The 13,264-nt window shown below is 38.1% G+C and overlaps 2 protein-coding genes across 3 annotated transcripts; both read right to left on the bottom strand.

Annotated features, from left to right (window-relative positions):
- Positions 1–119: 119 nt before the first annotated feature.
- On the bottom strand, positions 120–1,711 carry LOC107420407 (uncharacterized). The gene has a single exon (XM_016029360.4). The coding sequence runs from the start codon at positions 734–736 to the stop codon at positions 404–406; it is 333 nt and encodes a 110-aa protein (XP_015884846.1). The 5' UTR covers positions 737–1,711; the 3' UTR covers positions 120–403.
- A 1,492-nt stretch (positions 1,712–3,203) lies between these two features.
- LOC107420418 (uncharacterized) lies at positions 3,204–9,391 on the bottom strand. 2 transcript variants are annotated; one of them, XM_016029374.4, is made up of 4 exons: positions 9,109–9,391; positions 8,593–8,668; positions 8,218–8,294; positions 3,204–6,867 (listed from the first exon to the last, which is right to left on the bottom strand). In XM_016029374.4, the coding sequence occupies exon 4, from the start codon at positions 6,738–6,740 to the stop codon at positions 3,756–3,758; it is 2,985 nt and encodes a 994-aa protein (XP_015884860.1). In that variant the 5' UTR covers positions 6,741–6,867; positions 8,218–8,294; positions 8,593–8,668; positions 9,109–9,391; the 3' UTR covers positions 3,204–3,755. The 2 variants fall into 2 exon arrangements, with proteins under 2 accessions (XP_015884860.1, XP_015884859.1); XM_016029373.4 differs by lacking the exon at positions 8,218–8,294.
- Between the last annotated feature and the right edge of the window lie 3,873 nt (positions 9,392–13,264).

Here is a 13,264-nt window from a genome sequence, read left to right as displayed (position 1 = left end):
CAAACGTATCCAAAGGAAAGTCATTATTGTAAAATTAAGACTTGTAATTATTTTCTCAAACAGCTAGAAGCACAATAAATTTCTGACGACATGTATTTGGAGGGGAAAAAAAAAACATATTACAAGAAAAAGCCAGCTTATGTACATTTGTTTATTGATGTATTTTTTATACACGGATATCCCTCAGAGCTCAAAAAACAAACACCTCGTGAGTGCGCCCTTCAACAAGTAAAGCCAAACTCAGCCTATCCCAACCCTACAAAAGCCACCAACCCAGAAAACAGATTCCAATACGGATATGGGTATCTCACAGTGTTAAATTTAAACTAAAGTTTTTTTTTTTTTTTTTCCTTATTTTTGAAATTATATAATATATAAATATATAATATTATCCACAGCTTTTTCACATGGCTCCATAAGGAAGTTGCTGTGGCAGTCTAAACCGGACCTGAGAAGCCGGCGACCGGACGGCTACGCCGTGCCAACAAATACCTCCCTTGCACATCTCGTGGACATGGACACGACGATGATCGCGAGAGACAGCATACGTGGCTTTACGTGAGACGTCCCACGTAAGCGTTGCAATAAGGATGAGTCCCACCAAGATGGTGGACACGATCAGCACAAATCCGCCGCCGAAGCTCCGGCCCAAAACAAGCCCATAAACCTTGATCCCTGCGATGACTGCCACGTAGATCGTCGTCAAGTTGGCAACAACGGCGTCAGAAACCGCCATGGCTTTCTCTCTCACACTTTCTCACTCTTTTAAAAATTACCACTGCTGCTTTGGCTGAGCTTGTTGCTTTACCAAATAGGCTTTAGGGGGCTATTTATGGAAATGGAAAAATGGGCGCTCTCGGTTAGGAATGAAGCATAGGTATGCGTGGAATTGCCGCAAAATTAGAGAAACTGGGAAGAAGGGATTTTAAAATTAACGCCTCTGAATCTGGGAATGTCTGAGGGGTTTTTAATTACCAACCTGAAATTACCAAAATGGAATCGTCTCCGTTGCTCTCGTCTGATTCTGAATCTGCTTGCATGTGCCAGCTTTTTTAATTTGTGCTTATCCCCTTTTTATTCGTTTTTTAGGTTCCTGGGGTGTTTCTTGGAAGGGAAAGTGGAAGGCATTTTTGCCGTCGTACACCCGCCAATATTTGGCAATCCAAGTACGCCACGTGTTCAGTATTTCACTGAGACGCCTATGTGGCTGCACCGCACAAGGCGGGCATACAATTCTTTTCTTGTCACTGCAATTCTTCCTATGACCCAAACGACATCGTTTGTTATATCCTATCCATTGGCAGAGCACTCGGCCCACTGCTCAACCTTTTATTGGACCCAATCACTTTCCTCTTCTAAACGGTGGTTACATCCTTGATGAACCAACTGATACGAGGCACGTGTAAAAGAATACCGCATCTATTGGTGGGCCGCGTATCAATTGCTGAGAATTAAGTTGCAACGAATTATTTGTGCATGGTATGGTCGCAATTTTCTAAGTGTTGCTGTTGCGTGAAGTTTGCTTGCTTGGATTTAAATTTAATTATGGGGATCAGAATTCAATATAATTGGGGTTAATTGGGGATTGAGAGTGATAGGTGAACTTTAGTGCGCCAACTTTCCTTGTAAACAAATTGGGTGGCATCATTATTGGGTTTCACTTTCTTCTACTAATTACTTTTTTTTTTCTCCCTTTGTGTTCTGGTCAGTGATTTTTTAAGGACACGTCTTCTGAATGAATATATATATATATATATATATATATATATATATAAATTGTATATATGTAGATGATGTTAATTTGATAATGTAATAAACATATATATATATATATATATATAGTCTGGGTGCAAAGAATGAAGCATGGTGAGGGAAGAAGTGTATCAGTACTGAGATTTAAGAGGCGAAATTAAAAGGCAGTAAAGATGTGAAAATCTAATCTAAATGGGGCTTGACGATTCAAAGTATTTATTTCATGGTAGTATGCAAGTTGGAAAAGCAAAGCTCCTGCATTGGACTGCGTACTGCCAATAGTATTTACGTGTTTGTTTTATTGTGCTAAATGACTCAACTAGAAAAACTTTTGTTAATTAATACTTGTTTTTATTATCAATAAAGTTCTTTACCTAAATTAGTCCTAGTGAATGAGGAATATTGCAAGAATTTCAAACAAAATTCTCAAATTTTTCTACGGAAAAATAATTTAATAAGGTTCTTAAATTCTCAAATAAAGCTCTGCGTTGCAGGGCTAATAAATGCTTCAAATATACTGATTAAGTTGAGATCAGGTACATGTTAGAGTTTAAAATCAAACTGGAAATAGGCAAATGCATTTAGTTTGCAGAATTGTGGTATCTAGGAACTGTAGACAATTGGTACCTTCAACCAAAAAAAATAAAATAATAATAATAATAATAATAACAATAATAAAATAGACACGTTTTTTTGCAAATAATAGACACACGTACGTCCACATGAGGAAAAATGAAGAAAAGAAGAAGTATCAAAGGGAAAAATAGACTTGGAATTGCGAAAGTTCAGACAACTAACTAAATCTAAAAAGTGAGAGATTGTTATCAACTATTAAACTTGGAACGTCAGTGACCAATTTTGGTACAATTAAAAGAATTCTCGAAACATGTAATTGCTGGCATAACAGTAAAAGGGTGGAGGAAAAAGTTAAAGATTGATTGAATTTCAAGCTGAAACGAGCATCATAGACGTGGTGGAAAAAGAATGAAAAGGAGGTAGAAGTCGATATTCATTATGAAAAATAAGAACTAAAGCAGTTTCCTGCTCTTTGACTGCACAGAGAACCAGTAGTGGCAGATTTAAAATCAGGGATTCTTCATTTTTTATTTCTTAATTTATGTAATTTTATTTTTATCCATTTAAAATCTTGATTACAACTAATAGCAGGTGTTTTATCTTCAGCAAGGTTCTTTTTTTAGAAGTATAACACCAAAACATGTCATGTGTAAATTCAACAATACAATTTAATTAATGCAAAAAATACATATAAAATTAATTATTTATATCTCAAATTATATATACAAAAAACTTTAATTAACATGATGCTTCTTGATCATTTTTCTTTAGTTTTCTATATGCAACTGTTTTTGAGTTTGAAAATGAATTTAGAATCATATACCAATCAATTTTTCAAAATATAGTTACTATAACGAAGTTATACTCAATCGAAATAAAAGAAATTAAGAAAATTTTTTGAGTCACGAACCAAATGCAAGTGTAAATTTATAAACTGCAAAATATGAAAGAGTTAATTCCATCTCTCATCTGTTTCTTTAAACAGTCAGCCCTGACCTTGTTCATCCGCTACCCCTCGTCATGAAAAGTCACACTCCGCTAAAGACAGAGATCTTTGTTCCTATAATTTTTGTGATATACATGGAAATGAAATTACAGCTACAAGCGCCAAGTCTGTGTTGGAATATTGCCTTCTATGAAACACAGAAAAAGAAAAATTAAAATTAAAGCAAAATTAAAACAAGAACCTAATTTTTTTTTTTTTTTTCCCTCCCAGCAATTAATCGCATAAATCATGTTACATAAAGATAATTTTCCTCCAGCTTTATTGACTTCTAGTTCCCCCTCCCACTAAAGCCAATGGGCTCACCTACAATATTTCGAATCAATTTTGGCACGCAAGCATCATCATCAATCTACGAGTTGGATTTTTATGAAATTCATTCCAAAGTGAGTAGGAGCACAGATAAATAACAAAAAAACACTTTCTATCTCCATGGCGGTTGCTGGTGTTTGGTGTAGTTAAACGGGTAAGACTCCCACCCACCATCGGGTTCCTTCCTTTTACCACCGACACCAGAACTTGAAGTGGGTTGCGAGTTAGTCCGCAGATGCTCCTCCATAGACCTTCCTTGATCAGGAATGAAAAACTGCCTCAGATTTGAGTCCCTATTTCCTCCGTCAACAACGAAGCCAGAGTTCAGATCAAAGCTAGGGCGTGAGGAGGGCCCAGCACCATTTAGAACTGGCTGTGTATTAGCCATGCTGATAATGAATGGCGGCTGGGAGTAAGAAGGTGGAACAGCTGATGCAGGGGCCATAATTTGAGGCACAACTTGGGCTCCTCTTGAATCCACCATATATGGGATTGTGCCACCAGGTGCATACATTGCAGACGTCAAAGACATTGTCGGTCGCCCTGTTGGCAGTCCATTATACCCAAAAACAGGTGGATGATTATAAGAGGCGATGGGACCCAAACCCAAAAAGCTTCCTGTTCTCGCTTGACTAGCATCAACTGAAGGTTCAATGGTCTTGCCATTTGTCAGGGAGAGTGATTGAGTAACAAAGTCTTTTTTGTTGACCTCCACTTTGGTACCCATTATAGAAATAACAGAAGCATCTGGTTTAGGACCTCCATATGCATTTACAGTTTGAGAAGAGTTGCTGGGTCCCTGGTCTAGAGAGTCCTGAAAAAGTGGCCTATCGTTCAAATCAAAATTCCTCATAGCTTGCATTGATGATGAAGATGAGGCTGGCGACGGGCTGCGATGGCCATTTCGGTTGTACAAGAGCCGTCCTCCCACCCTCAAATCTGATGGTACAGCATCACCATCATCATCCATGCGGTTTAAATCCAACTTAAATCTTTCTGATTTTCTCGGGCTCACTTCCACTGAAGATTCTCCAGAAGGGAGGCCAGATGATGCAGGAATTTCTTTTCCCAAATCATCTCCATCTTCAGCTACATTGAGATCAAAATCAAGAAAATCCTGCCTTTGCTTTGAACTATCACTGGTGCCCCCAATAGAATGATTCTTATCACCGTCAGAAATCCTACGAGGAGATGCTGGACGGAAAGCACTAGTAGCAGCAGATCCTTTCCAACCAAGAGTCCCCTCAAACTGCAAAGGGGCTCCAACCAATCCAGGGGCAGTTGGTGGTCTTGAAACAGATACAACTGGAATGGGAGTAGATACGGGATTAACTGGATGGTCCATTTCATCAGAGCAGACTTCTTGATTTAGATCAAAACCACCCAGTCCTTTTTCTGTCTCCATATCTGGTTCTTGAGCAGCTTCAGTCACCTGAGAGGATTCTACATCATGGATACAAGGTTCTGGTGCTCTGTGCCCCTCTTTTTCAGAATTCTCCTCAGCAGAATGACTTTGTCCGGTTGGAATTTCTTTTGGTGTTGCCTCAATGGACATATCCTCTCTTCCGTTTATGGAGTCTGGGCTACCTGGCTCCCTTATCCCACCTTCTGAGATTTTCTCAGAAGAGGAGCAGCAGAATGGTTCTCTGCAATCCACTTCTCTCTCAACTTGTTGAGCAACCTTCCTAGCAAGTTCAAGAGGATCATCCATTGTACTTTTTGTATCCATTACTGGTTTAGAGTACTTGTAAGCATTCCTCAAATCCTCTTCTTCATCACTAACATGCTCCTTATCTTCAACTGCTCCAAGGTCATCCATCCTAGAAGTCTCTAAATCCTCAGGTTTTCCTGACATACTGTCATTGCCGGATGAGTCCTGCAACGTATTTGTACAACATTCATCATCTTGAGCAGGAGCATTGCATTGATTAATAACCCTCAAATCTCCAATCCCATTCTTAGAATCAGATGGAGTCATTGTACTATCAAGGGCAGGGACTTTTTGACAGACATCTTTCTCATTGGCATCAAAATTATTTTGTAAAGCAGATTGTTTTACAAACTCAGCATTAGAACCTGAAGCAACACCGTCAGTGTCCGATGGAGTAATTGAAGAATAGAATTCAGTCCCAATCAACTTGTCCGAAGAAGGGCACACTTTCTCTGCCTGCTTATCATTTTTGGAAGACTCATTAACTTTTGGAAAATCAGACTGTTCTTCAACAGTGCCTTTCTTAGGAACGGGAAAGATACAAGTCCCAGAAGTGGTTCCTCCTTCCGAACATGTGGGGGATTCTTCCTTTGTAGGAGGGTTTTCTTTAACAGGATTCAACATAGTAGAGGAGACCAAAGGATCTGAAGATTTCTCTTTCGTGTCTGAACCGTCTAAAGTCTTTGGGGGGCTAAGCTGATTGTCATGATGAATCTGTACATCATCAATCCTTTCTGGTTGAAGACTATCGGATCTTCTTAATGGCAATATTTGATCTTTGGCATCTTCTGATGTATGTGTTTCTTCTTTAGCACTTCCAATAGGGGTAGGTATATCTAAAGCAGCAGGTCTAGCATCCTCTCCAACCACCTGTGAACTCTTTTCATCATCCAGTACCCCAATATTTTCAAAATCATGATGAACTGCATCACCATCTGTTTCCTGCTTCCAGCTATCAAACAGCACTCTTGCTCTTTCCTGAACCCTAGAGCTTTTGTGGCCAAGAAGATTCTTGACGGTATTCCAGATACCAGAACATACTGACCTCTCATTGTTTGGATGCAGCTTTTCAAGTGCTCGTAGAAGAGCAGTAATTGACTCTTCTACAAAGCTCTCATTTGTGTCATTACAAAATCTTTGAGCGTCTTTTAGCCATCTATCAATGAACCCAATACCATCCAGTTGAATAAAAAGATTAAGACAATCATTATTCTCCGTGGCAGCAATAGTGCTTGCAACAGCAGCCCACTGCCTGGTTGCATCACCAACATTCTTCACAACACAGTCTTTCTCCTTCTGCATCACAGAAACCAGCTCCTCAACTCGAGATGGCACTGTGAGCCCATCTTTCATCTCGGTCAAGGTGAAAAAATCCTCGAGCGTCATATTGTTTCACATACCATGCTGCTGTTGGGCTTCAAATGAGTCATAGGGGGATGAGAACGCATTTTTCTCCATCAAATACCACCATAGGCTTCAGGACAAAATTTTATGAATGATTCACACATAAAACCTGACCCAAAAAGAAAAAGGGTGAATATGCAGTTCACTACATGCAGAAGCAGATTCATACTTATAATACTTCTGAATGCAATCTTAAATCATTTGAGACACTTCGAGACTGAATTTATAGTAAACATTTCACAAAGCAGTTTTCATAATTTACAAGTATGGATACACTGTGGTATCTTGTCAAATAGATTGGTCACAAAAGAAATGCAACATTCACCAAATTATTTCATGGTTGCAAAGTGGAGGTTATGAGAAACTAAAATATAAAATGAAAAACAAACGATAAGGGCATAATTGTAATGCAAATAAGCTATTGACATGTTATGAATGTAGGTAAATACCTACTTATTCACAATTTCTTTGATGTCATTAGATGTCTCGAATATAGCCAACTTCCAACTTATTTATCTTCCTATTCATGATCTAGATCTAAAATAAAGTTCTTGTAATCCGGCTCAACCTTGGACGACACTTAAAATTACATCAAGAGGAAAAAGGCTTCAAAGCAAATAAGAACTACATGATCTCTAAAATAAAATCAAACAAAATCATTATCCAATATGTTAAACAAAAATTTCCATAATATGAACAAACAACAAACTTCATTTTCGGAGGATTTAACTTTCGGAGGACATTACTTGATTTTACATGTAGAGGACATAAAAATTCCATCTTAATTAACTCCATTAAAATATATAGTTTTCATGATAAACAAACTGTAATTTTCATTTGGACAGGGTAACATAAAATATATAACTTATAAAAAAGCCTGAATTATCTCCATACTTTATCTCAGCTGTTAAAATCCATAAGCCATCGTGAAATAGAATCATATGCATGTGAGAGAAGTCCAGTATAGATTCTCATCTCACAATCAGTATTGCCTCATCTCATAACCTAGTTATAAAAAGTAATCCAAGAAACACAAAGAACCAAAGACCACTAAACTGGGTGGGAAGTTAGAAAAGAAAAAAAAATGTGAAGTGGAGAAACTCAAGCCAAAGTTAAAATCTGTAACAGAAACCATTTAGGCTAAAGATATAGAGGTGTAAGAATCCTATACTCAAGTGTTGACATAATATATCGAGTTGTACCGTTAGAAAACCTAATACAGTAGTCCATCATGGTAGTATCATTTACTTATCTAATTATAGGGAAATATTTACTAATTTAACTAGGATGCATAAAATCACATTATGAAATGAATGTGATCAAATTTCCAAATTACAATTGTTCTCTTATAAAAATACATCCCCATGCCATGAAAATGCATTCCCATCTAGATAAATGATAATCAATGAGAAGTTCATAGACAGTCTGCTGATCAAACTAATCTACTTTAGGGGCCCACCTAGCAGCTTTTAATAGGAAAGTTCATCCCCACCCTTGTGAGTCAAAGGATACAGAGGCAAAGCAAATAGGAACTTCCTACATTCAGAACAAAATCAACATACTTAGGAAGATAAATAAGATAATCAGCTGACAGTTATCATGAAGCTAACTATTTTCCATATACTTTGCCCAAAACTCTTCCCTAACAATTATCATTACCCATGATCAGATCCACAGAAGAAAGATAGAGACTGTAATGTTTAATAATTTCACAAAATTGCATTACATTTTCATGCTACACTAAATATCACAATACATTACATATGCAAAAACATCAAAGAAGATCAAAAAGTACTATACGCCAAAACCAATCTAGCATCAAATTAAGAATTACCAGTAATTTAATGCCTGGTATCCAGAAAGATTGAAACTTCTCCAGCACGATTTCTTTATTTATCGCTATTCAAAACCTGAAACAGCAAAAGAGAATAATCAAAACGCCAAATAGAAACTACAGTTGATTTAGAAGAAAAGGGAACAAAAAACGATAGCTCACTGAATCAGAAACAAGTTCTGACTAAAAGCGCACGCATGAAAAGAGAAACATTTTCTTTGATTTTCAGAAGAAATTGGTAACAAAAGACCAAACAGGGCAAAGCAACTACGATTCCATAAAGTGGAGATTATCAAAACCTAAAACTCAAACGACCGATGTAAAAGAAGAAAAGCTCCACACTTTATTCGAGTGTGGCTTGGTTTGAAATTTAAAGATACGATGAATTTAATCAGGATTATCAGAATTAATGTCCCGAAACTAGTGATTAATATCTCAAATCCCAAAATTGGGAACAAACTTAAATGACAAAAAATTAGAATGGAAATACAGTTATGATCTAAGCATGTACTTTACCTTCAACGACGAATTTGGGAACCCTAGCTTTGACAGGGCTTCACATAGAAGGTCTTCTCTCTCTTTAGAATTTCTCTCTCTTCTCCGTGTATTATGGGTTTTCGCTCTCTACTTTCTCTTTCTGAAGCTCGGCTTTCATTTACTCTTTCGCTTTCTTCACAAAACCCTCGCTTTGTCCTCTGTGAAGCTTTTTTTCGAACCAGGGAGAGAGAGAGAGAGAGACCAACGTTTCTTCTTCTTGTGCGTGTATTTTTTCTTTTTTCCCCTTTCCTTTGAATTTTTATTTTTAATTTTTTTTCCATTTTCTGGTCCGTTTTTAGTTGCGTTGGGTTACTACACGTGCTGCGCGTGCGCAAGCCGAGGCTCGGAGTCGGCTGGACATGGACCGCTGGCGCCGTTGGTTTTATGAAAACAAAATAAAAAATAAAAAATAAAAAATAAAAAATGAGAAAAAGGTAAAATAAGATGCAACAAAGACTACAAAAACTGTCAATTCTGGTGTGCATTTGTGGGGCTTTTTATTATGAGCTTAGAAGAAAGGGTTGAGGTGGACACGGTCCAGCTGAAAACGAGAGGGGCTTATCCTTGTCACGGTCAATGGATTCCAAATCCATCACGTGCAGCGCACATGTGTGATTTCTTTTTTCTTTGTAATATTTTTAATTAATAAATTTTCGCTGGGGAAGAAATACAATGTTGTTCTGAGAGTAGTTTATGCGCTTTTAAAATGGAATGCAACTGTAACATATCTGTACTCGGAAATGGTACAGAGAGAATTGAAACAAAATTGCAAACTTCATGACATTGTACGTAAGGCATGTAATTCGCTCTCATTAATTTTGTTTTAAATTTTATATATATATATATATATATATATATATATATCTCGTGATATATTTATTGATCATATAATGAAATGGACGTTTTAAGTTCATATTATACTATAGTTCAATAAATGGAGGGATAGTACTCTTTCAGCCAAGCAGTAAATCTAGAAGATGTTGTGATATTTACAATTTTTATTTTAGCCTCACAGGCTAAAATCTAGATTGTAGTTGAAGCAAAAAAAAAAAAAAAAAAAAAAAAACGTATATATAGATTGTTGACAAATAGGTTATCTTCTTATTAGAGGGAATAAACAAGGACAAGGTCCACCATTATACGCTTCTTTAAAATTAATTCTGAATTTAAAATATGAACCTGACCAGTGGATTGGCCAACTGTTTTTGTCATCTAACTCTTTGCCACACGCAAAGTGATATGACCATGGCTGCATGCAATAAGTTTTTATACATATATATAATATATTGATATGCTCATTCTCCTAACACAAGAATGTTCAATTTAATCCACATTTTTGTGTACCTCCTGTTTTTGTCTTGTTGGTCATACTTATAAGTGATCCAAGTCGTGCCGCTAATACTATTGCAGTACTATTATTTTTGTGAATAATAACTAATCATTAAAACTGTTAAACATTATCGTTCTCATAAGTTATTCTAACATTACAAAATAGCCCAGCTTTAATTCAATCTTATATCCTGTTTCGGGAAATAAATAGTAAACATTCTTTAATGGTTCCCAAGTCATTAATATGTCATACGCCGTCCACCACAAGTTTATGCATACATGATTATGATGTTCAAGTAGATTAAAGCAATATAAATATAAATATATATAATAAGAAAAAATCTAAAATGCACGAAGTGAACTCAATTCAAATTGAAACTTTTATATAAGTTTAATGAATAAGTTATTTTACATTTATATTTGAAAGATAATAAATTTTAAATATTAAAATGAAAGGAATTATTGTAAATAATAAAAGAAAAAAAAAAACCTTCCATGAATTTGGACTCATTTGTTGTTAACAATAAATATACCATGCAAAATATGAATCAAAATTGATAGCTTAGAGATAACTCATGCAAAGGCTATATTTTCTTACATTCTTCTATCAAAGTTCAAACATGTGGCAAGTTGATGTTAAATTAAAAAAAAAAAAAAAAAATACTCATCTTCTGATAAGTTTAAAACTGGAGGTTAAGTATAATTCTACTAAATAGAGATTTTTTTATATTATGTAAATCTGCATATATTAGACATGTGTCACGGGCCTAGATTTTTCAACACTCCCGTGCGGCACTTAGCACCTCCCTTGCTAAGTAAGCCTTGCCCACAAGCTATGAAAATGCGGAAGCTAAGAGTGAGAGAGTAGGAAGTAGGAGAGATTGAGAGAATGTGGAGAATACTTGTATTACTAGAATGCTTGGATTCTTGGATATGTTACAAATGAGAGACCAACCCCTTTATATAGAGGGCTTGGCATGTAGGAAAGTTCTAGATATGTACACATGTCACCTATCTAGTTATGGTTCTAGATTGTACAAGATATTTACATGGAGTATTCTAGAGAGATTCCAATCTACATAAGTCTAGGTTGCTCTTAAATCTTCTAGAATCTTCCGGGTTCCTCTTGTATCTTCATGGAGAGTGTAGAGTCTTCCGGTTAAACCTCAAGGGTTTTACTCCTTTTGTGCGGGACGTGACACTCTCCCCCACCTAAACTCGCGACGCCCTCGTCGCGCCTTCTTCCTTGCCCGCTGAATGTGATCGTTGAGTTGCCGTTGTGTATCTTCGTGCTCCCCACTTAATCCACCATTCAGCAGGTCCTTCTCCTCCACCAAGTTAGGCACGCCTTTACGTTGAACGACTCGATCCGCAGGTGTGGCGTCCACATTCTTGTCGGGTGAAGTCGCTATCGCCATGGGTGCCCTTCTTGGCTTCCCTTTCCTTGGGGCTCCCTTGCCCCCTTTCCCTACAATTGGAAGTGACCTCTCATAGGGTCGTGCCTTCCCGTCATGCACCTCTTTTTGTTGAGGTGATGGTTCGGCTAAGTTCCCTTCCTTAGCCTCTACATGCTTCCTCTTGTTGTCTCCACAACTTGAAGCCAATGCACACAAGCTCCCTTGGTGCAACTCCTTTGGCACATGTTGTACCTTAGGAGATGTCTTGGCATGGCTTGGGACATCCTCACTAAGCTTTTGTGCAGCAACCAAGTTGATTTGCTCCTCCCTCTCAACTTGCAGCGCCGACAAAACCTTGGTCTCCCGCTTGCTAGCTTGTTCCGTAGGCACCATGCATGTCGTTCCCCCATCCATGATGCATAACTTGTTAGCAAATGGGAGTGGGAAAGCCTTTACTTGGTTGAAGAAGTCCATACCAAGGACAACCTTGTAGTCATCCATGGACACAACCGTTAGATTCAATTGGCCCTCCCAATCGCCGATGGTGGTTTTCACACCTCGAGCAACTCCTTGGAGCGGCTTCGCGTCAGAATTTACCGCCTTGACGAAGCCCCTTCCTTGTGTTGCCTTAATCCCAAGCCTTTGTGCTTCCTCCACCGATAGGAAGTTATGTGAGGCACCCGTGTCCACCAACGCCTTGGTGGGCACTCCATTGAGTTTTGCCTCCACAAACATTAGGCCACTCTTCTTGGTCTCCTTAGGAGCGGCCTTGATAGCATTTAACAATTGTAAGGAACCTATACTAGTTCCTTCCTCTTGCTTCTCCTCGTATTGGGTAGTCATGGCATTCAAAGCCTTCCTCTTCGGACAATCCCTAACCCAATGCGGTCCATCACATAAGAAACAAGAGTTTTTGGGTTTGGAAGCATCCTTACCTTCTCTAGGCGGCTTCCACCTTGAGCTTTTTGGCCTATGTGCACTTTCCTCCCTTTCATCCTCTTTGGACCTACTAGGTTCTCCCCCACCCTTTCCATGGTTGTCTTTCCATTCCTTTGGCTTTGGAGAGTCTCTTTGGTTGGAGTAGTCGATGAAGCCCTCGGCATACGCAATGGCACTAGCCAAATCTTGTACTCCACGCCTCTTCAACTCCGTCTTGGCCCAAGGTTGTAGACCATCCATGAAGTAGAAAAGGGAGTCTTTATCCGATAGGTCCGGGATCTCCAACACCAAGTTGGTGAACTCCTTGATGTATTCCCGGATATGGCCTACTTGCTTGAGTCGTCGAAGGCGACTCCTTGCCTCATCTTCGGCATTCTCCGGATAGAATTGCCTTTTGATATCCTTTTTAAAGTCATCAAAAGTATGGAAAGTGCACGTACCTCGCTCAATGTCGCTATGCCTCCTTCTCC

Source organism: Ziziphus jujuba, chromosome 5 (assembly GCF_031755915.1).
Source record: "Ziziphus jujuba cultivar Dongzao chromosome 5, ASM3175591v1".
In the NCBI taxonomy this organism is placed as follows: Eukaryota; Viridiplantae; Streptophyta; class Magnoliopsida; order Rosales; family Rhamnaceae; genus Ziziphus; species Ziziphus jujuba.
The sequence above is the reverse complement of the archived record's forward strand: the minus strand, read 5'-3'. Positions and strand labels throughout refer to the sequence as shown.

Bases quoted from the DNA above. Each gene is read 5' to 3' on its own strand.
- LOC107420407 (XM_016029360.4), bottom strand. From the start codon at position 736: ATGGCGGTTTCTGACGCCGTTGTTGCCAACTTGACGACGATCTACGTG.
- LOC107420418 (XM_016029374.4), bottom strand. From the start codon at position 6,740: ATGACGCTCGAGGATTTTTTCACCTTGACCGAGATGAAAGATGGGCTC.